The sequence below is a fragment of the Centrocercus urophasianus genome, unplaced genomic scaffold, assembly GCF_019232065.1.
Source record: "Centrocercus urophasianus isolate 14NV4802_14NV808 unplaced genomic scaffold, USGS_Curo_1.0 seq_15, whole genome shotgun sequence".
NCBI lineage: Eukaryota > Metazoa > Chordata > Aves > Galliformes > Phasianidae > Centrocercus > Centrocercus urophasianus.
Genome location: NW_024884697.1, coordinates 45,735,711 through 45,763,065, shown reverse-complemented (window position 1 = coordinate 45,763,065; position 27,355 = coordinate 45,735,711). Strand labels below are relative to the sequence as shown.

The 27,355-nt window shown below is 45.4% G+C and overlaps 1 protein-coding gene across 2 annotated transcripts; it reads right to left on the bottom strand.

Moving 5' to 3' along the window:
- Positions 1–3,042: 3,042 nt before the first annotated feature.
- LOC122159065 (solute carrier family 23 member 1-like) lies at positions 3,043–23,459 on the bottom strand. Of its 2 annotated transcripts, none has more exons than XM_042816239.1 (13): positions 23,369–23,459; positions 23,126–23,205; positions 20,104–20,250; positions 18,644–18,801; positions 14,834–14,993; positions 13,731–13,912; positions 10,955–11,075; positions 10,445–10,601; positions 9,999–10,252; positions 6,906–7,070; positions 6,108–6,216; positions 5,708–5,803; positions 3,043–4,320 (listed from the first exon to the last, which is right to left on the bottom strand). In XM_042816239.1, the coding sequence occupies exons 2-13, from the start codon at positions 23,177–23,179 to the stop codon at positions 4,052–4,054; spliced, it is 1,872 nt and encodes a 623-aa protein (XP_042672173.1). In that variant the 5' UTR covers positions 23,180–23,205; positions 23,369–23,459; the 3' UTR covers positions 3,043–4,051. The 2 variants fall into 2 exon arrangements, with proteins under 2 accessions (XP_042672173.1, XP_042672172.1); XM_042816238.1 differs by lacking the exon at positions 23,369–23,459 and adding an exon at positions 21,763–21,979 and having other exon boundaries at positions 23,126–23,191.
- Between the last annotated feature and the right edge of the window lie 3,896 nt (positions 23,460–27,355).

Sequence of the window (27,355 nt, the reverse complement as noted above, 5' to 3'; positions counted from 1 at the left end):
TATATTGAGGTCTCCTTCTTCCTACTTCCCCTCTCATTTTAAAGTACCATGCATATATTGCTCTGGAGGGCCTGGGTTTTGGAACACGTGCTACTTGAAACGTGTACAGGTTTTTCAGGGGATCTGAGGCCAAATCATTCTTTCCTAAAGGAAAGAATACAAGAGACAAATGTGAAAATGTTTGCATGAGATGTCCTGTGTGCCCTTTCTTACCATTCTGTAGTTTTGTGGAAAAATGTGTTAGTTTTTCTCAGTGTGGAATCTTACTTTTTACAGTTTAAAGTATCCCTTTCTGATCTTACAGCTTGCTGCCATCTCCAGTTCCATTTGCCACATGACATTTGGTCAGTTTTGTTACAAAAACAAGCCTTTCACTTTTCCACCTCAGTTACTGCATCAGTTGAGGTCATACTTGGCAAATCTGTAGGAGAGACATGTGAGCAGATAACACTGACGGATTAACAACCTTATTTTTATTAGCTCTCAATCCCCATGCTTTGAAGACCAGTCCAGGACAGAATTAAGCAGCAGAAATACTGCATTTTTAATCGACTTTCAGCCTGTCATGTACCAGAGGAGGCAGTTCTAGGTGGTCACCATGGTATGTAGATGCATTCCCTTGATCATCACGTGGGAGAGCTTTTGATGCTTCACCAGGAGAATTTTAGGCTTGAACACAAACATGATCAACAGGTGTGTTCAGGTAGTGTGAAGGTAAGAAATAACTATTCCAAAAGGTAGCAAGCATTGTGGGAGGCATTTATGTCATTATGAAGAGGATGAGGAACACATTACTTTGGTTCCTCCTGTGGCATGACCAGTTTGCAGGATGCAAGCCTGTGTGACATGGGAAGGCAGCCTTCTTGAGCAGAGCCAGCGCCACCCAGCCAGAGACTGAGCTGCCCCGGTGTGCAAAGGCTGCTCTGCCTTGGCGGGGAAGCAGCCTTAATTCCTGAGCATTGTATTGCTGTGTGTGCACTGGCACCACATTGTTCAGTGCTCAGTGGTTGGTCTTGAAACTTCTTACGAAAAAGCCTGGAAAAGGCCAGCAGGCTGCTGGGGCAGAGCAGTGGGAAGGAGAAGGAGCTTGAGGCTGAAAGGCAGCATGGAGGAAGCAATGGCAAACCTGAAAGCAGCCATGGAAGTGAGGCTGTTGTGGAGGCAGGCCTGGCCGAACTGGACAGAATGAGACCAGGTGCATTACAGCTGTGCTGTAGCACAGCAGCTTCTAACACACAGTCTGATCCAGCAGTTGGCAGCCCTGCCCACAGCAGGGGAGTCAGAACTGGATGATTGTTGAAGCCCCTTCCAACCCAAGCCCAGTTCACATCTTGTTAGAAAGCTATGAAAATGAGCTGGTCCAGACCCAGTGTCACTAGGTACAAGCATGTATCCCTCACCAACTCTCTCCAGAAAGAACAGGAAGACTTTCTGCCTGCACTTTGGCAGTTCATTATGTGCACCTCTGTAAGCTGCAAGCAGGATCACCCCACACTGCCTGACTTCAGCACGCTTTGAGGAATAAACAGGAGCAAAGGGTTACACGGGTGGCAGGCAGCTTGCTGTTCCCAGGCAGTCCAGAAAAGCCTTCAGGTGTTCAGTTTTGCACCTGAGGATCCCTTGATCTTTCACTTATCAAGGAGCAAATAAACAGAAGCTGCATCCTGTGGTGCAAAGTCAAAGCTGTTTCCAAAACTCAGGTGGCCGTATGCAGCCAGTGGGGAGTGGTAATCCTGCAGCCTCACCCTGCCTACTTCATTTTAGAATTTAGACACGTCCCTCTGAGTTAAAAAAAACAAACAGGCATATAACAAACACACCAAGGAGAAATTTCAAAGGGCAGTTAATAGCCTGAGCTTGAAATGGGGACAGAAATAGCTTCTGAGAAATGCCTCGAGCCTCAGCAGCACCAGACACACAGCAGCACCAGACACAGCATGCAGTCTGTGCCGCCTGGGCTTCGCTGTGCTGCAATGAAGGACGGGCCCTACTCATGCTGTGCCCCAGGGAGCTGGGAGAGGAGGGTGCAGACATGGCAGCAGGGTGGAAGTGCAAGATGTGGTCACTGTGTCTCATTCATCAGCTGCCATCCTGTTGCCATTAAACCATTCCTGCAGCATATGCTGGATGTGGCCAGCAGCAGGCTGACAGGACACAGGGACAGGGTGATGCAGATTAACTTACGCTTTCTCACATATGCTATGACACAAGTAAGTCTGACAGTGATGTGTAAGACCAGGGCTTATCTGCTAGTTCTCCTGGGGATATAGGCTATCAGTAAATGAGCTTAAGGTGTGGGCGACATTGTGGAGAATTAAGGCACTGTCAGAGCTGAGATGCCCAGGACCTCTGTAACATCCCAACTGGGCAGGAATCAGGCATAGTTTAGGAAAAGATCCATAAGATCAACGCCAGCCATCACCTAGTACTACCAAGTCCACCACTAAACCATGTCCTTCAGTGCCATATCCACACATTTCTCAAATACCCCCAGGGATGGTGACTCCACCACATCCTTGGGCAAAATATGCCCCTTAAAAGTAAAAACAAGCAACTTACCACTAAATCTGGGACATACCCATATTGTAATAGGCATGAGGAACGAAGGGTTTTCATTGAAACCACGCAGATTTTGCGGAGACAAAAGGGTTAAGAAGAAACCATATCACAGCTTTCAGCTGTACAGTTCAGAGTACAGAGAAGATTGGGACAGGCTTTTCTGAGAGGGGAACAGTGTTGAGGCAACAGACACAAGTTGATGCACTGGAAATTCCAGTTAGATGTGAGGTAAGCTATTTCTCACCACAAAGGTTGTCAAACACCAGAACTGGTTGCCCAAAGCAGCTGTGGCTCTCCAGCCATAGTTTGATTAGGCACTGCCATGTGCCGCCTGGTCTGAGAGGAAGGGTTGGCCCACATGACTTCCAGAGGTCCTTTCCAACCTGAATTCTCTGTGATTCTTTGAATACAACCTGCCACTCACTATGGAAATCAACCCAAGAAATATCATTCAGTTGCATGTGTTATTTATTTTTCCCAAAAAATATATTTAAGTATAAATCTCAGTGCAGGAAATTACAGCTTAATGCTATAGCAATATTATTACATGTCAGCAGCAGCCAGCACCACGTGCAGTCACATTATTAACAGGTTAAGGCTGTTTGTGCTGAGAGTAGAAAACAGCAAGAGTCTGCAAGCTGTTTTCTAGAGAAGTGGCTGTCACTACACAATCACCAAGCCAAGTCAAGGACAGTGGGGACACACAGAATTTAGCAGTAGCAGAGGTATGTCACACTACAAGCAGAAGTTTTGTCCTTCATCTCTGATAAAGATTCCTTCATCTCTGTGCAATTTGTTACCCTGGGGAAGCTGGCTCCCAGCATCCCGGCTGAATTCCTTTCAGTAAAGCTGGTTGTTTCTAACAGATCAGTAACCTAAGTGGAGTCTGTAGATCCCTCTGCAGTGTAGGTAAGGAGAGGCAACTTCAGAAGACAATTCATCCCATTAACCTTAGATGCTGCTTTTCCAGCATCATTCATTTGACTTTAAAGCATCACAGAAGAGAGAGGAGTCATGGCCTACAGGTGCCCACTTCTTTCCTTTGGCCAGGAAAAGGTGTAAACCACAAGCTGAGAGGTGAACCTTGCCATTACAGATGATTAAGGTGGAGGGGATAAACCTCAGCCCAAAGGATGCATAAGCATGGTAGAGATGCCTTCTCCTGTGGCCCCAAGGGCAGTCAGAACAGGGGGAAAGGAAGAGTTCTGCTTCAGCCTAACAACTGTTCCTCAGGGTTCCCGAGGCTCAGTGCAAGGAAGGAAACTGAACATCCTTCCTAGGCATTTCCCAAAGCAGTACTGCGTCCTTCCTAGAGGTGGGCAGGCAGGAGCAGGGAGAAGAAAAATGATTCCCTCAAGGTCACCAGTGGCACTGGAGACAGTTAAGAAAAGAAAGGCATTGTCATTCTCTTGCTCCAGTTCAAATGATGGGGGCTGCAGACATGCTTTTCATACCTTTGCTTGAGAGAAGAGTTTATCTTCAGGCCTGGTGCTTATATCCTTGTATCAGCACCTATCTCAGAGTCTCTTTCTAAGCTTGCTTTAACACTGCTTTCTTGTCCAGCAGCCTTCAGTTCATCCATTTTCTTGCCACTAGGTAGTTTTTGGGGGCAAGCAGGGAGATACCGAAACCAAGAGACAGCACAGTATTTTGTGCCTATGCCAAATGGAAGATCATAGACCTTGGAAATGAGCTGGGAGTTGTCCACCTCTCCCTTGTGGCTGTGCTTCCATGCCAGGAGACCCCGCTCCTCCTGTGTTCCTGTGAAAGCAAAAAGGAAATTGTTGTATTTCAAACACTCAAGTGGGTGTTCTGAACATATGACTGCCTTGGGCGCTCCACATTTGGCTCTCAAATCGCAGCAGATCCACTACAACATAGAGATACCCTGCACTTAAACCCTTCTAGCTTCAAAACTCTTTACAAAAACTAGCGACTGTGCTGCTAGACAGTACCCATCTTCCTGCAGTGCCTTACAGTCTCCTCCACTGCTTCTCATGGGAATCAAAGATACTAACACAGGTTTTCAGAAGCCATGGGGGATGGAAGAACTATTCAAGAGGCATTGTAAAGTGCTAGAAAAGCAAAGCTGGGTGTTAACTGCTCGAATATCATGAGGTAAGAGAATTAACTTTAGCTAGCAATTGCTAAATGTCTGTAATTGTTGCAATGGCTGAGTCCCTCTTGGGAAAGGGAGTGAGCACATAAATTCTGCCTGGAGGAGCTGAAGATCAAGGGTACAATAAAATTAACGAGCCAAAAGGATATTGGCTTTTCAAAAAGTCTGAGATAATAAAAGAGTCTGCTTAACAGAGTGCCCTTCCTGCTCTCTTTCTGTAGAACTTCCTCTCCTATTGTTAGGCCATCCCTCCCTAGGCTTGATGAAAATCAGAGGGTCTTTGATGGCTGTGAGGGGCAGCCACTGGTCCTATATCACATCTTTGGTCATCAGCCCTTCCTGCTGCTTTCCACTGATGTGGAGCAATTCGACTTCAATTTCAGCAGCTTTCATAAGCAGGCACACATCAACATATTGTCTATCAGAAATCCGAGAATCATTAAGGGTGCAAAAGACCTCAAAGATCACCTAGCCCAACCATCAGCCCATCCCCACCATGCCCACTGACCACGTCCCTCAGTGCCACATCCACACGGTTCTGGAACACCTCCAGGGACGGTGACTGCACCACCTCCCTGGGCAGCCTGTGCCACTGCTGCGCCTCTATTTCTGAGAATAAATTTCTCCTAATATCCAACCTGCATCTATAAGCAGAGAAGAAATATTTCTTACCATGCCCTCCCTCCTGCAGTTGCCTTTCTCTCTCCTTTCTACCAACAACATGACCTAGGCTAGCAGTTTACATAAAAGACATTTTTTACTGAATTAACTTTTCCTCAAGCTAGATTGTTGAAAAACGTTTTTTTGTTTTGTTTTATTTTAATGAGTTACTGTTTTGGAAGCAGCAGCTATTCCATTGATGTCTCTCCTGTTCCCCATTCCTCTCCAGGAGTTCAGTGACATAGAATTTCATGGTTGCTATTACAGCTTTTACCCATAGAGCAATGGTAATGAGGACAAAAAATACCGAGTGACAAACCCCAGGGCAGACACAGACTGGTAGCTTAGCTCATTTCAGCAAAATCCTACCTGGAATGGTGTTATCGAGGATAAACCCCAAGAGCCCACCCACAAACATGCCAGTGGTGAGAAGCACCTGGATCACCTGGTCCAGCTGGATGATTTCTAGAGGAAAAACAAAGACACATATTCAACCAGCAACACATTCAGTGCCAAAAGGCTGCAAGATGCATGCTTGTTTAGACAAGACCTGCAAATCCCAAAACAGAGCCTAAGATTTGGCAATGCAAGGGAGGCACCGGAGCAGAGGACAAGAGCAGCACTCCCAGAAAGCAACGGACAACAGTCAGAGGACAGCTTTCAGGATTTTGTTTGGAAAAAAATGTGTTTAAAAAGGTTGCTTTGGATCAGCCTTTGCTTAAGTTCTATGCTACAGAAAGCTCTTCTAAAATGTGCTGTCACTTCTTACCTGTTTCTAGCAGCATATGATTTTTGTTTGCCCAGTTGGGAACTGTGAGTCCAGCAAACACAGAGAATCCAAATATAAAGATGTTTCTGGAGGAGTTCATATCCGTGTACTGCACAGAGAAATTGTGTATGTTAGTACTGACAGCTTGGAATGACCAAAATCCATGGATTAATTCATTAGTGAGCCATGCTCAGATGTACACACACAAACCCAATGACAGGTGTTAGAACAAAGTTCTGCTTAACCAAAATTAGCAGATGATTTCAAACATGTATGGCATGCACTAGAAACTGTATATGGCAGATAATCAGATGGCCAAGCACTCTGTGATCTCCAGCTTAGACACCAGGAAAAGGTGTGATTCAGCCACAGCCACTGGCGGAACTGGAAATTAAACCTTTTACTGAGACTCTTACCCAGTTTGAGACCTCTACTCAAAGAGCCCTCCTCTAAATGCACATAACTATAGGACATAGAGAAAAACCATCCATAGGAGAGCAGCTACAGAAACTCCTCCCTTGCTTATAACAGCTTCCTTCAGATAAACTGTGAGATGGGGATGAGCAGCCCTGGAACTGCTGGGGCATTAACCAGTGCCTGCAAGCCCTGTCCCGGCCTGGAACCTCTCTTTGTGATTTTGTCTCTGCATAATTGCCCTCATCTTCACCCAAGGAACTGCCAGTACAAATGTTTACATTTGCTGCAGCCCTGCTTACGTCTATCTCAGGCTGGTGAGAATCTGGCTTGAAACCAAAGTAACCTTCCCTGGGAATGAAAAGGTGCTCACACAGCTGTTACCTGCAAATTGGAAACCCCCACTGCGGTGATAATGCCAAACATCACGAGGAACAGGCCTCCGATGACAGGAGTGGGTATGCTGGCAAGCATTGCCCCCGCTTTCCCAAAGACGCCGCTCAGGAGCATGGCACAGGCACCAGCAATGATCACCATGCGACTCCCTACCTGGGTGGGAGGAAGAGCAGGCAGTGATGCACCAGTGAGTGCAGACCTGTCAGGCAAGGCTTGCAACCAAAGCACTCGGCGGCACGTTCGGTTCCAGCCTTTGGGTTCAGAATGGGAAGCTCACACTGTGTGGAAAGTCCCTGCAGCTGTACACTAGGAAATATTTATCGTAATAAGCACCCTGAGAACAATGATAGATCCACACCTATTTGCTTTGCTATCCTCTGCCCCATTGCTATCATGACTTAACAGTTCACAGTGAAACAAAAAGCACATTAAGAGCACACTAATCCCCACATACAGCTCTGCTTTCACTGCAGTGTAGGAACCTTGTGTCACACCCACACCCTGCTCCCAGATAATTCACTGGACAACACTTCCACCAGAGGTTAGTTTCCACCTCAAAATGGCCTTCAGCTAGGTGTCCTGCACCAAGCAATCCTCTCTCTGTGGACAAAGATGTAGCAGAGCAGAGCTGGCCAGCCTGGCTGCTTCCATCCTGAGCTCTTGCATCTGTTATATCCTTTACACAACCAACACCAGGTTAATGAGAACTGGGGAAGTCTCTTGTTCTGCCCTTACCTGCCATCACACACCAGCTTCAGTCAACCCACCTTTCTCTCGTTCTTCCCCAGGAAGAGCCAGGGAGCCATTCTTAGTCCCACACTACAACAATGATGGGATGAAGCAGCAAGCTTCATTCAGAGCTGTTAGAGTGTGTGAATAGGAAAGAAAAAGAGTATCTGACAAACAAAGGGACGAAGGAGACATTTACAGATTACAGAAATTAAACACAAAAGCAGCATATTTGTTAGACTTTCAATTCAAGATACGCTTTGCCACACCAAAACTTGGACAGCTTAAAGAATCACACTAAGATTTACAGCATTTGTGTCTTAGGCAGAGAAGTTCTGTAATCCTCTGCAAACAATTTATAATTCAATTAATTATTTTAATCCTTTCACTGAAGTATCTGAAGAATGCCATTTTTTTTCTGCAAGGGTTTTTTTGCAAATGCTTTCAGCCAAAACACTGCCAGTAACTGGTACTGTCCCTTTTCAAATATTACTTAAAATACTTTGAAGGCACATTTTTATGAAATCTAAGTTTTACTTGATTGTGAAAGAAATGAGTAAGATTTGGTGGAGAGTTTCAAAACAAAATCATGCACTGCCTTCAGGTGCACTTTATATTCTTTGGCTTAAAACCTTGGGACAGCATTATCATCAAAGCAATAATTTAATAAAAGCCACAAGATCTGTTTGTTCCAAGATTAGAATGAAGCTTCAGATTCTTAATTTGCTGAAATTGTCGTATGTCAAATTGTCCAATAAAGGAAGTTGGCCTCAAAGGCAAAGTAACTAATCCACTGATACCACAACTGGGAGCATCTGCTTCTAAAGCTTCTAATTTAGAGTTTGTTTCAATTATGTCAGGGAAACAAGAAAACTGGTTTTTGCTCGTAAAGCTGAAGAAGCTGCAGTTTCCCGAAGTCTTTATCCCTCTTTGAAATTCTCTTTTTCTTGGAAATGGGAGCCCAGTGCTGGCACGCTGGGTTTGATCCAGTATCTCAAACATAGGAGCCTGGTGCCATTTAAGATATTGGATCTTGGCAGTTTCTGAGACCTGTGTTTAAGCAGAGGAAACAAGTCCCTGGCACTTCCCTTTATTATCAAAACATATGTTTCCCATGTAAAAACAAACAAACGAACAGAAATCTGCCTTGTGATCACAGCAACCCCAACTATCCCAGTCAGAATGACTGAGATAGAAATTCTTCACTCAGGGGGTGGTGAGGCATTGGCCCAGTTGCCCGGAAAGCTGTGGATGCCCCATCTCTGGAGTTGCTCAAGGCCAGGCTTAATGGGTTCCTGGGCAGCCTGAGCTGGTGGGTGACAGCCCTCCGCATGCCAGGGGGGTTGGAACTAGGAGATCCTTGAGGTCCCTTCTGACCCAAGCCATTCTGTGATTCTATGAGACTGTCTTCTGGGCACTGAAGTCTGAACAAGGTGAGCAGAGGTGGGATCTAAGTGAACTGTCCCCTGAATCAGCACAGATGGCATGCCTGTGCAAGGACCTGGAGTACATGGGGACAAGGCACGTCTATAAACTGACAATTATGGGTTTGAGCACTTCTGCACTATGGTCATGTCAGCAAACTACATCATGAGAGAACAGGCTGAGGGCGACAGGCTAAACTGAGCCTCATGCAGTTAGATACAACCACTTCCATCAAATGCTGTGAAAAATGGTTATTTTGAGGTCTATAAAATCCAGCAAAATAACTAATATTATTGTTCAGGAGCTGTAAGTCAACATCTGCTTTTAGGTAGACTCACAGCTTATTTGACAATGATTTAGAAATATTTTTCAAGTTGGCTGCTGGATGTACTCATCCCCTAGCGATAAAGCTTAGTGAAAAATCTATGATCTGATTGTCAAGTTTATCTCTCTTTGGAAATTTCTTACCCTCATAAGAGCAATAAGATACTCAGGGAATTCACACAACTTTAAAGAGAGGTAAAAACATGGACATTTGCCATCAGATTTCATAATCTCAAAGAAATGGTCTACCTTTCACACGATTGCCATCCTTGGGTTACGAAAATTGTGGAACTTGAATCCCTAATAGGGCTCCTTTACTCTCCTTCCATTTATTTAGGAGGATAGACAGGTAGATAGGTAGATAGATGGATAGTATCGGATAAACTCAATCCTCAAGAAGTTTCCAGAATAGCTCAGTGTAACATATTCTCTTTACAGGAGCCTAAGCCAGGAGCCATGAGTAACCACAGCCTGTACCCCTCCCATATGCAGAGTTGGGCTAAAGAAGCTTCCCACACCAATGTACACAACGCACTTGTAACCACACTCAGGAGATGCACAGGAGGGCAGGGCACTGCAGTCACCCTGCCGTGTGAAGCTCACCTTGGTGATGCCCAGGGCCCCCACGTTCTCACTGTAGGACGTGGTGCCGTTTCCCGTTCCCCAGGCCCCAGCCAGGAGGCAGCCAATGCCTTCCACACCGATCCCACGGTTGATGGCATGCTTCGGTGGTGGTGGGGCACCAGACAGGCGGGCACAGGCATAGTAATCCCCCATGGACTCCAGCATGGAGGAGATCACCCCGGCCAGGATGCCGAATATCCCAGCCAAGCTGACTGTTGGCGTTCCCCACTGTCCTGCAAATAAAGAGCTTGATTCAGGTCAGTGGGGCACATTTACCCCAAAAATCTACTGAGAGGGAAGAACAGCAGGGTGCTTGTGCGTGTTTGCCTGATTTTTGGCACTTTGCTTCCCTGTGGTGGCTGTGAGGTGGGCAGGGTAAAGCAGCAAGGGACAGGGGAAAGGGTTGTGCAGCTTTGTCGCAGTACCTGGGTAAGGGAGGCGAAACCAGGGAGCCTGAGATAAGACGTCCCCGCGGGTGTCTGTCCGTGCCAGGTGGCCGTAAGCAGTGGGGTCCGTGGGGAGGACGTCAGTCACCGTCAACACGTAGCAGAACAGCCAGCTCAGGGACAGCCCCAGCAGCACCTGCCCGTCACATTCGGCAACGACAATCTGGTTACGGCAGAGCCGCATCTCCAGCAATGACAGACAGGTCTGGGACAAGGCCTTCTCCTACCCACCCTTTTCCCTGTGCACACGTGAGCATGCACATGGGATGGAGGGAGAGTGATAGCAAGTATCCTGGTAGCCCTCCTTTCTGCCCCACAAACAGACGCCATGGGTCTCTTCTCCCATTCTCCCCACTGCCCCTTGCAGTGTAGCCTCGGTTGGGAAGTGCTAAGTCCACTTGAAGTGAGTGGAAACAGCCCAGATAGCCTGGACTGGGTGAAGCTGGTCCCTCTGCCATGCTGCCCAGATCACCAGGAGCACTAACATACCGGGAAGATCTGGAAGATGTAGATGGGGGAGAAGTGGCACTTCTTGCCTCTCTGATATGATGGCAGTGGCACAGGGACATTCTTCAGGTACTGAGAGAACAGAACTATGAAAAAAACAGTCCTGGGAGGAGGGGAAAACAGACCATGAGACAAAGTGTTTGCCCAGATACCCACCTGTCCCCATGTGAACTGGAGGCCTGGCTACCTGATTTCCTTTCATTTGAAGGACTCCAGACAGACTCCGAAAAAGTCTCTCAGCACCAAAAGTAGCAGTGCCTTTGTTTGCCCCAAGCCTCCAGGGCTTGCTCCAGTGGTCATGAGGTGCAGCTCCTCTCCCACCCCTTGTGTGGGACTGCACTCTTACCAACAGCAGCGCAGGGCTGCACAGACACACTGCAATATGCCGCCAGAGGTTATCAATTACTATTCAGAGCACTGAATGACTGGATGCAGAATGTCTGAGGAGGAACCAGCTTCCATTCTTGGTTTCTAAAGCTACAGAGCATAGACCAACGGCATCAGTGCACATTTTGTGCATTTGCATTAACAAAGGAGCTCAGCAGCCTGATGAATCACTGCAGAACACTCATCTATCTTGGGTAGGTGTCACTGCTTATTATTCAGGTTGCCTGACACATTCCATTAATAGATGCTATTTTCATCTGCTGCTGAAATTTTGCCTAACTTTTTTCCATTTAGAATGAAAATTTCCATGGAAAACATCTGCCCCAGGCCAAATATTTCTGGAGAAATATATCCTAAACCTATTTCAAAGAGTGATGTTCAAGAAATAGACATAGTCGAGAAGGTCATTTTGCCTTGAGCAGTAGTAAGATCTGCCTATGTGAGATTTAGTAGAATTTGTTTGTTGGGGAGAGGCATATTGCTCTTTCTCACAAAACTCTGCTCAAGTATGATAAGTCTGTGGCAATGATCATTCATCTCAGGTCCCAAGTACTGAGCATAAACATCTCTGATTTTAGCATGTGCAGGCCATAAAGATTTTGAACTTTTTTTTTTTTTCTGGAATACTGTTAAGTGATGAACTGTAGTATGTACCATTACCAAGGAGCAAGTGAGCACACACCAAACCAGTTTCTCAAGGCAACATTGAGATTCACCCATTATGGAGGCTCTGGGATGTGGTAGGGCTGGACAGCAGGGCTTAGATCACAGGACCTGTGTCTTCTACCTTCTCCATCACCTGTCTCTCCCTGGGATGGGGATTAGCACAGGTGGAAAAGAGAAGAACAGAAAGGATAGCCAGGGTTGCAGGCAGGGGCTAGACACAGGCAGGAAAACCCTGGTAATGGAGCAGCACTACTGGGCAAAGTGGTCAGGAGAGAAACAGAGGTTAGGAGCTAGGGACTGGAGAGGGGAAGTGGAAAAATGAGACAGTCCTCATGAGGAAATAGATTTTGAAAAGAGAATTCAGATCGGCCAAGCAAAGGGGCTGGGACAAATCATTAGAGCTAGAGAACAGGACAAACCACAGATGTAGTGGAAGATACAAGGGTGAAGGGGAAATTGAGGAGCAGGGGGACAAGCAGGGTTTGGGATCTTATGGAGTGCTTTTGGAAGAGATCAACTGGGTGGAGAACTGCAGGTGGAGGAGAAATGTGGCATTTGGAGCCTGGGAGTGCAGGTGTTGGCAGGCAGAACAGAACTAGCAGTGACAGGAGAAGTGGAGCTGGGAGCAGAAGGCCTACCTGGGTCCTGATAATATCCCCATGACAGCACACTGCCTTCCAAGGCTGCATTCAAGGCTGACCTCTGGACCTTTGAGTTTCCAAAGACAACACTGAAAGCACTAGCAAACTGTTGGAAGTCATAGAGGAAAACAACCTGCTGCTGTTGTATGCTATCTCAATCTTAAACCTGCACTGCAGATCTGAAACTGCTTATCTGCAGGGGAACTGTGCAGTGGCAGTTCTATTTTTTGAGATTGTTTCTGAAATTTAAATTTAAATTAGATTTAAATTCTGAAATTAGATTTAAATTTAGCTTTAGAGAAGATATTAGGAAGAAATTCTTTACTATGTGGGTGCTGATGCACTGGAACAGGTTGCCCAGTGAGGCTGTGGATGCCCCCTCCCTGGAAGCATTTAAGGCCAGGCTGGATGGGGCTTTGAGCAACCTGGTCTAAAGGGAGGTGTCCCTGCCTATGGCAGGGGGTTGGAACTAGATGATCTTAAAGATCCCTTTCAACCCAAACCATTCTATGATTCTAAAAATATCAAAGAAATTCTGCCACCAGGAACACTTGTACACTCATACACGGAGGTACACACAGATTTCCCTGTAAGAATGCTCTCAGTGCTGCAAAGGCACATGCAGACAATGTACACATTTCCAGAGCTCCCCCAGGCCCTCTGGGGAGAAAACAATTCCTCCTCATGGCTTGAAAACAAGACATGAAGCAGCAGCTATTATAATTTGAGGAATACAGAACTCTGAGTGCTTAACTTTGTTATTTTAGAAATGCCTTTTTAACTTAAATAATGGATGTGTAGGATACTGCGCATAAACAACTACAACAGAAATTGCCCTGAGCAATGACACATAGAGAAGACTTGTTTCTCTACTGAGCTCAGAACTATGAGTTTTCACAAAATCAGTATTTTTAAAATTCACTTTTGTATTTGATTTGTTGCTGGTGTAGCTGAGGGCTAAAAGCTTCTCAAAAGGTAACTGTGTCATGCTGGTGTCTTGCACAAGCCTTCTGTGTGTCAGCACTCCACAAATAAATCTTGAGTTCCAGGGAAGAGATACTTACATGAATGCTATGCCCCAGTGCTGTCCAGCTTTATCCCCAGCTGAGTCAAAGAGAGGCAGAGCAACCAAGGTGATGGTGGGGGCTATTGTCAGGGGGCCAATGAATCTCATCAGAAATCCAACAAGGCCAGAAAATCCAACAAAGATTTGAAAGCAAGAAGCCACAATGATAGCTCCTTGCACCTGGAAAAACGGAGGAAGAGATCAGACAGTGAACGGACCTCTAACTATTAAGTTTTTTTCTTAAGATTTTTCTTGAGGAAGTCAGTACCAAGCCAGTGTGAGAGCCAGGCACACCTCCAAAGATGGACAGGTATGGAGGCCTGCCACTGACCGCAGCAGGGCTCTGCTGAGCATTACTTGGGGGGAAGGACCACCAAAGTACCAGCACACCAATTCCCACCTTGGCTGAGGGATTTAGTCGTTTACCAGGGCTTGTTTCATTCCCTTGTGCCTGCCATCTGTGACACCCAAGCACACTTCAGCTTCCCTGCACCCAATCTTTCTGCTCCCCCAAAATGCAGGGGAAAAGCTCTTGCTCTGAAAATGGGAATAGAGCCATGGCCTCCACTCACCTCCCACCTGGGAAGCACTTGGGGTGTTTCAGCACACTGGTAGGACAGGATGTCATGACAGCTTCTGTTTTTTTTCCTGAGTTTCAGTTTACCTCTGGGGACATGGTCATCACTCTGAACTTTTCTGTGTTTGACAATCACTGTTTAAGTAGCCAGTGACTGTGTCCTGAAATGCCATTAGCTGTTCTCATCACTTCCAGCCAGGAGGCTCAGGGGTGAAGCTGCTGTCTTTGCAGATTTGGTGATAAACCTGCAGTACTGAGCATTTTCCCTCATGCTGGCTCCAAAGGCATGAGGAACACAGGGCTATGGATAACAGGTCTGTTTCGCCCAGTGGAGACTTTGCGGGGGCCGTAATCAACCAAGGATTCTTTGTCTCCTGTTCAATGGTAGCACAGCACCAGAGCTTAGGTGCCCAGGAAGCTGTAACTGGGCAGAGGCTAAGGGCCATTGGAGATGGAAGATAAGGTGCTTTCCTGAAAGCAAACAGCCCTGATACAGAACAGGTGCCACTGAAGATGTGATGTACCTCTCGCATCCGTGTCTGCCAGACTTCAATGAACTCAGGTGAAGAAGCGTTCACCAGCGTGGCATTCTCCGTCCAGGCAGGGCACTTCCACTTGGGGAGAGACAGCATGGCCAGGGTGGGGGTCAAGAAGGAAAAAGTTCCTCCTTGAATAATAGGCAGCCTAGAAGGAGGACAGAGGAAAAAGCTGACAAGAATGCTAGAATCACAGCTCCATTTAGGTGAGAGGAAGGAAAGCAAAATAAATTACAAACAAAACAAAACAAACAAAAAGCCCACAAACAAACAAACAAAAAACCCACCACAGTCTGGTCGTGGTCTCTGGCATTGTCTTTTGGTCTGTTCTGGCAGGTCACCATCACTGACAACACTTGGGAATTGTTGCCAGTAGTACTCAAAGAGCAATGACCACAACTGAGAGAGTTACGTTCAGTATGGAGTCAGACTGCTATTCTGGTTTAAGGATATATGTGTCCTTTAAGTTGTGACTGGGTCATAGAGCCACATATGGTGAAAAAGCAGCCAAAAGAAAAAGCTGGAGGAGGAGAGAAGGGAAAGGAAGAAAGATGCTGAGACGGAAGAAAAGTTTAGCACTGACCTGTGCCCAAATCTCACCAATATCCATTTCTTTCCTCTGTCCCCTTGATCTGCCTCACGTTTCTTCACAACCTGCTTATAAACACAATCACATACTGGCTATCCTCCATGCCATAACTATCTTCAGACTAGGAGCTAGAAATTGTGATTTATATCTTACGAGATCAGGTTTTTTTAGAGCTAATTCCTCTGCTCTTTCTCCACTGACACTGGAAAGGAAACCTACATGGACACAGCAACAAGCTCTGAAAAAGCCAGGGGAAGCCTCCAAAGTGCTTTGGCTTTATCTGCTCAGAAATCTCCCCAGGAGCAGCTCCCAAAGCAACCTCTCCTTGCGCCAGAAACCCCAGTGGCACCTGCTTAGAAAAGCAGCAGGGCAGTGATCCATGTGAATACTTCTGCAGTTTCCCTGAAGCTGAAGCATTTCCACCGTTCATCAGAAAGCACAGGAAAATGAAGGATGGCAAAGCTGTTACAGCACCACATCTCCATCACTTACAACAAGTATTTATATCACTGCAATTACTCATGCCACGTACAACCGAGGCACTGTTAGAACTAGCCAGCAAGTTATATTTGAACATCAGTCATCCGTGGAGTCACTTATTTAATATATTCATCCAAACATGTTGCAGCCTTCAAAGGATTCTGCTGGGCAAAAAAGGAAGGAAGGAAGGAAGGAAGGAAGGAAGGAAGGAAGGAAGGAAGGAAGGAAGGAAGGAAGGGACATAGAAGACTTAGTGCCACCACTGTTGAATTAACAACAGCTTTATAGCTCCTGGTGTGCTGGTCCTGAGCTGTTTTCCCAGCTGGTATTGGCTTAACATCAAGCAGGAGTGTTGATGTGAAGCATATGGGGATCATGGGTTGTTTGTTTTTTTCTGGTGATGTTTACAAGATTTAGAGGAGATGTTATGCTCTGATCATCACTGCATGATGCCTAAGCATCACCACAATGGCAAATGAGGTCACTTACCTGTATGTCCTCAGGAGCTTCTTGGATAGTCTCTAATGACCATCTGGGACCCATCTTTCCTTTTTCATGCTCTGTCACATGACTGAGCTGCAGGTTACAGTGGGTTGAGGTTTTCCACCATTTACTGCTTCTGGAGGGCTGCTCCCAGATTGTACTCACTCTTGGAAGGAACCTCCCCATTTCTACTGCCAGTTCCCACCTCTTTGTTCATGGGCCAGCACTGTATTTTAGCTGAAGTGTTTTTTCCCTGCCTAATCCCATCTCTGCTCTCTCAGACTAATTGCAGACTGCAGCCAGACCCACTCATCCACCACTTGCCCTACAACAGCCAATCTCGCTTACATTACCTCCACAAGATGAGCTGCCTCCCATTACCATACCACATAAACACATTATCACTATCCCTCCTCTCACCTCTCTTCCTCTGAATCAGTCTTTCTAAAATACAGACATCAAGAACTGTGCAGAGCACCTAGCTGAGGGCTCCTCGGGTCATTGGACGTAGCACTGATGTTTTCCAGGAAAAAAACATCCCATCAGCCTCATATTTATTGTCTTCCCCAAAGACTTGCTGGTGACTTGTGATTATCAACTACTGAAGGCTTTGAGAAAGCAATAAAAAGAGAAAAAGAGATCTGCTTCTGTTTCCCTGGGCTAGGTTTGCTTGCCATTACTTCCTTCAGCTCTGCTCCAGGCTGAGTCCAGCTTTCTGACAGGGAATGTCCTCATGCCTTATAATTGGGGCCAGCAATAAGGCAATTGCATCCTAGTGCAGAAAATGCCATTTAAGCTTATCCTATAGGATCAGCTCCTCACTGCTTAATTTGATCTGCTGTTCCTCATTCAGTTACTGAGCCACAAGAGACATTAATGAGACATTAATGTGTCATTCTCTGCCACACTTTTATCACCAAGTCCTTTTGGGGGCAGCCTGAGGGGACCTGGGGGATCTGAATCACCCAAACAGCCCACACCATAGCTGTGTGCCCTAGCCTGAATTTAACTGAACTCAGAAGAACCAAGTTGCCTCTCTTTGGTGGCCATAGTGGCCTGGCATGCATTGCAGGCTACCTCCAGGCCCCTTTCTCCATTAATCCTGCATCAATGGAGTTACCTCCAGGGAGGGGTTTGTCTACCACCATTCCTAATTACAGACAATGATGGAAAAGTTACACTAGGAAAATGCCCAGGAGGTGTAAAAAGTATTGTGATTTGCCAGTAGAAGAGTTTTAACCAGGTTATTCAGATTTGAAGGTCAATCAGTGTGTGATTTTTGCTTTTGAAGCAAGAAACACCAGTTCTTGTCAATGCTTATCAATGCTTATAAATATCTACTGGGCAGGAGTCAAGTGGATGGAGCCTGGTGTTTTTAGTGGTGTGCAGCAGCAGAACAAGGAGCAATGGGCACAAACTAGAACTTAGGAAGTTCCATACAAATATGAGGAAAATTTTTTTTACTTGGAGAGTGAAAGAGCAATGGAACAGGTTGCCCAGATAGGCTGTGGAGTCTCCTTCTCTAGATATGCACAAGACCCCCCTGGATGCCTGCCCATGTGATTTACTGTAGGGAACCCTCTTTAGCAGGGGTAGTTGGACTGGATGAGCTCCAGATGTCCATTCCAACCCTTGCAATTCTGAGGTTCTGTGTTATTCTGTTCCTGCCATAACAGAGGAAAAATAATGGAAAGAGAGAGGCAGTCCAGAGTTATGACAAAGGGAATAGAAGAAATTTTGCAAGGCCAACAAGGACCCAGGCTCTTTGGGGCACTGAGGATGCGTCTCTTACAAAGTATTTAACTTTCTCCTGAGTCTCTGAAGGTGGTGGATGAACTGCAATTTCTCCCAGTTACCCCCCTGAACTCTTTTCTGAACATCTCTGTGCACCCAGGGCCAGGACCAGATTGAAAAGGACCTGCCACAGCCATAGGATCTCCGGTAAGGAGTAGGCAGATACTGTATACTGCATCTTTTTTAATGCTTTACCTTTTGCATGACAGATTCCTTATGAGCCCAACAAAAGATGCATCAAGTATCAGGAAATGCAAAAGCCAAACAGTGAGGCAGCCCTGCAAACCTGTCGTGTACAGTGACTGCAGTATGCTTTGGCATGTGTACTGATTGCCTAAGGGTAACAAATGACCCTCAATACTAGATAAACTTTACAGCAAGCTAGCTGCTGAGCACATAGAAATTGCATCTATAAATTTTCTTGCATGTCCCATTTCTTGCAGTTGACCTACCTGACTCCAAAGAGGACTTGAAGCAGGGTGCAAATTCCTGAGACGAAGAAGATGGTGCTTATCAAGTGGCTCTGGGTGAGGAGGTCATGCTGAAGACAGAGCTCTTTGGAGAGGATCAGTGGGATGGCTACCAGACCTCCCATGGCTGTTAGGAAATGCTAAGAGCCACAGAGAAAGACAGGGTGAAGGACGCAGAACTGGCAATACTGCATTACTGGGGGAAACCTACAAGAAACTAATATGTTTGCATTTGAATCATAGTAGTATATTCATTCTCTTTTTTGATACATTAAACATTCTGTTAGGGGAAGTACTTACAAGATCTGCAGTGCACCCCCACAAAATTCTCCCACCTTCCATGCCCAAAGACCTTTTGTAGTGCTCTGGACTCCCCAGATCACTGTCAGACAGAACAGCTTTATCCCCTGCCCTGCAAATGAAACTGTTGGGAGTAGTCTACCAGGAAGGAATCATAGGGAAAGGTAACAGAATGATCACATTAAGTGAGCAGAGTACAAATGTTTCAATCCATTTCACTGGCACCTCAGTGAATAACATAAAATATTTGTAAGTTGGAGTTACCTATTCTTTGCTGCCAACAACTTTTCTCACACAGTGCAGTTATAAACAGCCATATAAATGAATGCCAAAGAATGAAAAGATCAAGCATTTTGTATTTTTCAAAAGAGTCACAGGCATACTTTAATAATGACCTTTGGTTAATTACTAAATATGAAGATAATTTGGTGAGCAATTGATGAGATAAGGTTGTTTCAGCTGGTTTGACTTCCTAATTCTCACTCATAGTACAGGATAGCAATGGTGGAATTGGTGGCACTTGGAAACTCACTGTGCTTGTTAAAGGTATGTTTAATTAAATTTACAATGTAAGTACGTTCACAAAACCTTGTTATACATTCTAAATTTAAGGTAACCATTTAAGGAAACAAAGTACAAGGTGTCCACCAAGCTCCAAGAACAGCGCGTTGCTTCCTTAGTCGTTCTGAGGGCTCTGTTCCCTGAGGCTCTGTACCCATTAACTTTGGGTTGCATTGGGTTATTTAACATGCGTGGGCATGGACATTAGCCAAAGCAGTGTGGACCCTTCTCATGCTGCCTCTGCTTAGCCATTATTGCAGTGGAAGGGCAGAAGTTTAGAAGCCTACAGACATGTTGCTGATTTCAGCAGAAGTATCTGACCTGTTGTTATTAACTGATTGGCTCCAGCCCTAGGTCTCTGCCTTACCATTTGCACATCAAGGGGGAGGGTGTTGCTGCAGGCAGGAGGATAACAATCAGTGCTCAGGCAGTGGTGGGAAGACCCTAAGGACACTAAGCCCACAGCTCCAGAGGCACCAGAACCAAAAGCACTCCCAAATACAGATTTTGTCCCCATTAACTGGCTGAACACCTGGTAAAATTCCATCCATCCCCACCCATTGCCTGCAGCCCTCTCATACCTGAATACCCAGCAAGATGCACAGGTACCAGGGGGGTATGTCAGTGACAGTGTAGGCCAGCCTGTTGCTCTGCCCCTTGCTCTTGCCTTCCTTTGGGCCCTGGGCAGCGCGATCCAGTGAGGCACAGTGGTGGCTCCCATCTTCACTCTGAACAATGAGAAAAACCATTCATTAGCCACAGCTCAGCCCTGCAGCTGCCTGTCTTGAGACAGTGCTCCATGTCTTGTGGAAGAACTTCAGATGTAATTTTCAACAAAGTCAAGATTACAAAAGAAGTGCAATGCTTTAAGAAATTGTTTATATGCTTCTTTGCACGTGTGTCTAGACAGGGAAACTTTGGAGGGTGTTTCAGCCTCAAAGAGGCATTTTGATAAAGTGTGCTAGCATCATTAGTGCCCCTTAAGGATGAAAAAATTGTAAGCAGAAGCAGGAAGGAGTGTGCATCAGGTTAATGCTTGAATGCTGCACTGGTCCCTGTTCTCTGTCCCATCCAAAGAGATCTTTTGACAAAATGCCCTAAAACAATTTGACCAATTTGACTAGAAGACTTTTCTGCATTTTGTTTCCTTCTCTTAAATCTTCTTGATGTTCTCACACATCCTTACAAGTGTTTCACCTCAATAAACACACCTGCACTGGGTCTTACACAGGACTCCTCTCTAAACCTCTCTAAAAAAAGGAATTGGGGAAAACCAAAGAGCATGAGATCCTGGTGAACCATCTCAAAGGAGCCAGCTGGCAAAAGCAGGGTGAGCTGAGGTCTCGTCTCCAGCTTGGGGACCCCAAGCACACACATGTGGTAGAGAAATCTGCTGTCAAAAGATGCTCAACCAGTTTACCACTACCAAACTTCCATTTTCTTTAATCTTCCAAGTTCTGACAGAACAGAAGGATGCTGAAAGCAAGGTGTGTGCTGTAACACTCGTGGCCTACCTACACTGGAGCTAATGCTGCAAACAGGGAACAAGGATGTAAAATCAATGTTATATTCAGTTATAAATTTGCAGGTGTGGCTAATTAGTCCCAAAGAACTGCATAATTTCTTGAAATCTCCAGCCTTGTGGCTGAGTCCCATTTATGATCACACTGTCAAAGTGTTTTGATATGTTCCAAAACACCATATATTTACCCAGACTAGGCAGGTAGGGAACATCACAGCTCCTTCAAAACAGATAGGAGAGGGCAGAGTTAATTCCAAGTGAGTTCAGGCATGAACTTCACGAGCAAAAGGCATTCCTAAACACCTCCCCATGAAAGCATTTTCATTTCAGAACAAGGGAGCATGATCTGTGGATTAACAAATAAGCAGTGAGATATTTAAGACTGCTCATGCAGGGAGTTATATGGGGACAGCTACTCCTGAATAACAACATGGATAAAGGAAGCCTAAGCTAGGCAGACAGCAGTAAGCTCCTTTCCTTTTACCACAACTTTTCCTGTGTTAACCAGGGGATATATTCCAGCCATGCTGAGTCTGTGTCAGTCACAGCCCCCTATGACCATCACATGAGTGCCTGACCCTCCCCAGGAGCTGAAGGAGAATGAGCATGGTTCAGCAAGAGAAGCATGAAGCTGAGAGAACAGGATGAGGCAGGTCAAGAGACAAATTCTGACTGAGCAAGAGGTGATGGACACAAGCCGAAACACAGAAGGCTCCACCTGAACATCAGGAAACATTCCTTTACTGTGTGGATGACCACTGACCCAGTGGCACAGGTTGCCCAGATTGGTTGTGGAGTCTAATCCTTGGAGTTCCTCAAAAGGCATCTGGACATGATCCTGGGCAGCCTGAGGTAGGTGTCCCTGCTGGAGCAGGGATTGGAGCGGATGACCCAGAGGTCCCTTCCCATGTCAGCCATCCTGTGATGCTGAGGTGCTGGAAGGAGGACAAAGCAGCAGCAGACTGGAACAGGGACAGGCCCTCACAGGAGCTGCCAGAGCTGCTGCTAGTAGTTCTCAGCCCAGCTGCTCTCATGAGCCCAGGGGAACAGGATGCCCTCTCTGTGTTGTATCTTAAATTAAGTGCACCAGGAGGGCGATCAGAAAGTGAACTGTTGGACAGGTAGAAGAAAACGGTGATTCAAACTGTAGGAAGTTACAATTCATCAGACTTGCCAGCAGCAGAACAGGTAAAAATTGAGACCATTAAAAACAGTGAAAGAAAGCCTCTTCATTGCTCTGAGCGCCTCGCTGAGGCTTTCCCTACAGCTGGCACACATAGCACTCCACCTCCGCTGTTGCCAGCAAGCTCACTCTGAGAAATGGGAGACATTGGGCATCAGAAGATTAAATGACTCCTCCATAGTCCCCTATTTGGGGGGGGGTCTATGCCAACATATTAGAATCCCATCTTTCTACTCCCACTGTCAGAACACAAACTGGTTTTCTCATTCCTAACGGAGGTTAACTCCACTGGAAGTTAACTGCGTGAGATAGGAATGGGGCTGTTGTGACCCAAGTCCTTTTCCTGTGGCACTGTTACAGCTCCCAGTATCCCCAGTACACTGCACACTGCTGAATCCACACATCATTTACACATTTTACTGCCCTGCTGTAACACCCACTGACCCCCAAATCCCTTTTTCACTCACCTCCCTCCCAGTTTACTTCAACAGAAATAGATCCACAAGACAAAGAAACATTCTTCAGTGGGCTAAATTTCTCTTGTAATTTTACTAATACATAAATGCTTCTAAACACAGACATCAGCACAAGGATCTACCAAATCACCACCTTTTCAACACAGATACACCTGCACTGCCATTCATCTACTCTATCATTTTAGAGGTAAAGGAGAGAAAAGAAGTGAAAGGGCATCAGAGGGCAGAAACTGCACTGAATCTGTAGCAGCAGCAGACTTTAGTGAGGCAGTAATTCCTCAGATTCCTGTTGATAGAAAAGCTGAGAGACCACAGACGAGCCTACTCACAGGCAGTCTGATCCCCTGGCTTTCCCTTTCTCCTCAGTTTGCAGGACTCACACCGATTTACAAGAATTACTTTTTGGGGAAGAGCAAACTCACCATGAAGCTCGGGTTATCCAGCCCGTTCAGCTTTTTGTCTGTGGAGGGGGCCATGCCTTCCAGTTTTCTTCACCGACTGCCTTGAAAAAGAAAGATGAATAAGAAGAGAAAAGCCTCCTAAACTGCCACTTGTCTGAGTCACTACAGCCCTAAGGAAACTGGATAAGCAAAAGCGGAAGCTGGACGTCAGGAGTCAGCCAGCAGCCCGTCCTAGGTGAGCAGTATCACCCAAGTGTTTCCTACCCCTTGGCTTATGTAAATGACTCCTTTTCTCCAGCTGATTGGAGGACCGGCATTCAAAACAAACTGCAAAGCAGTCTTTCTCAGAGTGAAGCAGTAGCAGATGATGCAAGAATTTCCTCAGTAGGTAAGGATGCAAGGGGGGGTATCAGAGAGTATCAAGGTATTTCCCTGCTCTCCTTGTCCAGCCTTGAAATTTGCTTCCTTATTGATCTGCAGCTGCTTTCATTTTCTGTGTGGGTTGGCCTTGTTTGAAGAACTTTGTGCTCATCTTTAGAGAAGAGCTGTCTCTAGGTGGTTTCACTTGTTCTGCATGTAAACTGCTGTGTATTTTGGCTAAGGTACAACTGCAGTCATCTTGTGTTATAGAGATTGAATGGAGATAATCAGATATATTTAAGCCCAGCCACCCTTATCTTAACAAACAGCAAACTGTGCTAATGCTCCATCAAGTCACTCTAGCCACCTCTCCCCACTTCTCCTACTTAATTTAATAGCTCCCCAAGGCAATGAACTTTGCAGACCAGCTGCAGAAAGGTCCCATAAAGAGGGGCTTGCTATTGCGTGCACAGTGATAACCCAAATCTCCTGGATTCCAAGCAGGAAGAGCATAACAAAAATCAGTTCTGTTCTCTGTTTCTTGTGTAGAGCATTGGTATTCTTAGGCATCTTCAGATGGGGACTGCATTACAGAGAGAAGACAATCATGGCTAAACATCATCAATGAAGTTATGAGCTGCTGGGTAAGTAAATCTTAAGGTATCAAAATCCTCAGGTATTCATGGTATTGCCAGATCTTCCCATATTTTTAACCACAGGGGTGCATTTCCAGCCCCACTGATCTTGGCATGAGGTCATATTTATTCCTACAAGCTCTAAATGAGAGCTCTTTCCCTGGTCAAACACCCCGGACACTTTTGCCCTCAACTCTAACCATTCCCAGCACAGAATGAGCAGCAGAGGCCACCCTGTTTTATAGACCTGCTCATCTCTTATTCACTATATGGTTGCAGTTCATTGCATATATACAAATTCACACTGTACCATATACATTGACAATGTCCAGCAGGCAGTACCAGTGAGGATACACTATTGCAAAGCCCTAAGAAAAGAAGCATTGGGTTTTTTAACTCATTTCACAAAGGAACATTTTTCTTTGCATTTCTCTATGGATACAGTACAGTTCTTGAAGCAGCCATCTCCATTTGTGTATTCTGATATTTTCCATTGCCTCTTCTCCATTCCATGAATCAGCCACACACTGTCCCTCACAACACACGACAGTATTCCTCTGGGTTAACCTTGCCTTCCCAGTAGACGTTTACGAGATCATGAATCAGGAAAGTCTTCCATCCCTTAATTTCAGCCCAGTATCTGTTCAATGACTCCTCAGCCCTGCCATAACATTCTTTTCAAATGAGACCTAAGTGCTCAATAATCAATTCATCTCCTTGGTCATATAAACTGGTGTAACAACACAGTGCAACAAGTGCACTACAATTCCTGTGTCATCTAGGCTAGCACATGAAACTGCTCACAGGAGTGTTAAGTAAACAGGGTCAGAAGAAAACAACAACAAGATTATCAGTAAGAACAACAAGTCATTTTCACAAAAAAAAAAAAACTGAGTGGAAAATCATTTTTCCATTCTAGTAAATTCTGCAGTCAAAAATGCACTTTTAGAGTACCAACAGACTGCAGGTGTTTGTGAAATAATGCAGGACATAAGTCCCAAGTAGCCCAAAGCCTGGGCAACAGAGGAGGCCTATGAGGAATGAAGACTTCACCATTATCAGACTCTAGCCAAAAAAAAGAAAAGGTTAATACACTAATATGGAATCTAGAAGTTTATGAAATAGCACAAAGTATGTACTAAAATAGATTCCATATGAAGTGCCCCAGCCCAGGATGTCCCAGTCTTGGAAGGTAACAATGACTGTAGGAGGTATCCATGTGCATGCAAATGTCTGAGTATGTCATATGTATCCATACACGTGTATATATAAGATCAGCTATAAATGACAAAGCTGAGATTTTTAGAAACAGGAATAATTCAGTTAGCAAAGATGCACGCTGAACCAGTAATATCATAAACTTGTAACAGCCTAATCAATTGTATGAATTGCTTTCAGGAATAAAGAAGGCCAGGCATTCACCTGTTCGACTTATTCAGGATGTGTGAGTAAAGAAGAACCAAAAGCTGTCATATGAATTCCCGTTAAGTTTCTGTGTTTGGTCTATCTCCTATTGTCCATCAAACTGGCCAGCTGCTCATGTCAGTAAAGGCTGTCTCAGCTTATGTCAAGGAGGCAGGAGAAGACAATCAACTAATCAAGGAAAAGCTTGGAAGCATAGGAGACTCAGCGGAAATCTTCGATCTTGACCCCAAGTCTTCTGTACCCAGAAGGAGAGCCTGGCCCATCTCTCCTGACAGGGTCATCTCTCTTGTGCTACATTTCTCCCTGAAACTCTGAGCCTTTTCCAGGAAGTACAATGGATCAATTTACAATGATGTTTTGAGATGCAAACCTGAGCTGCCCTTGACTACGCTTCAATGACCAAGGAGCTTCCTGCACTGTTTAGGAGACGGGTGTCTGTCATGGATAGAAATGACTATATTATACACTTCACTCATAAGAGAGAAGCAGAAATATATTTATTGATATAATATAGATACAACATAGTGATTTAACAATTATAGGAAAAGATTTGAGATGGCTGGATACACTTGATGATATACTGCAGAACGGGTAGGATTAAACACATACATATAAAAGACTCTCTCATTGAGTCACGAGATTTAGAGTGGACCCACTTGCATTCTAAACTCCTTGAACCATGAAAGTGAAGAGGCTAGGTGCAGCCGGATCCACTCCCAGTCCCAGGCTTGGTCAACAGATTACATCTAAGAGATCATATGTGCACAAACAATCTAAGACATTGTCTTAGTGAAGCTAAGATAAGCTTAGATAAATCTAAGATATAATCTTAGCAAAGCTAACAAAGCTTAAAACAATTAGTCACTTACTGAGGATCTGTATTGACAAGGCACCGTGACGTCAAGGTGTAAGAGATCTCTGCACAGGTGTAACCTCAAGAGGTGACCCTGCTCAAGAGGAAGTCCTGTTGTGCAGCTAGCTGCTGTGTAGCACAGCTCAAGGGGCTCTTGGGCTCTTCTCTATTTACAAAGTAAGGTGACTGACTCATATTCATTCTTTGTTTTTAGGCATGTGCTGAACCAGATGTCTACTATCAGATTTTCAGCCCCCCAGTTTGAGACAGATTTGTGGCAGTTAATCTGTTTCAGCAAGTGTTATCAGTACTGTTGCTCATTGTTGTCCTGTGTGAGGCCTTGCGTGCAAAGCCAGGCTGAAGGATGAAGTTGGGAGAATGAAAGGAGGGAGGGGAGAACACACAGTTGCAGTATCCCAGTAAACTGCAGATAGAGTGGCACCAGCATGGGGACGTACAAGAATCTATGGGAAGATGCAGATGAGGCAAGTGCCTGCGTACATGCAAGTCCTGTTACTTTCCTGAACTATGAAACAACCAGGATGGTTAGCATGGAGAAAGGTGTCTGAAGTTGAGTAAGACGAGTCCCTCCATGCAGGGCTGTGCACACACAACCCAGGGAGATGCAGATTTGGTGATTCACATCAAGCCCCTTGCTGGGAGGGCAGGTTCATCCACAGTGTTAATACAAACTTCTTGCACTAAGTCCTAGCTACTGGAGCTAGGAAAACATGACTTTAGAGGGAATGTAGGATATGAAATAAAAGCAATACAGAATAGAACGGAACTAATATGGAGACCTTGCACCAAAAAAGTTTGGAAACATCTTTCTAGCTTCTACAAAGCTAGCCCTGGTTGGTTAGCTGACTAAGCAAATGACTAAGCAATAAGTAATTTAGTCACAAAATACTTGTAATACCCTTCCTTCCATGGAACCTCCTGCAAGCAAATAGGATCACCCATGTTCACTGGCTTGAA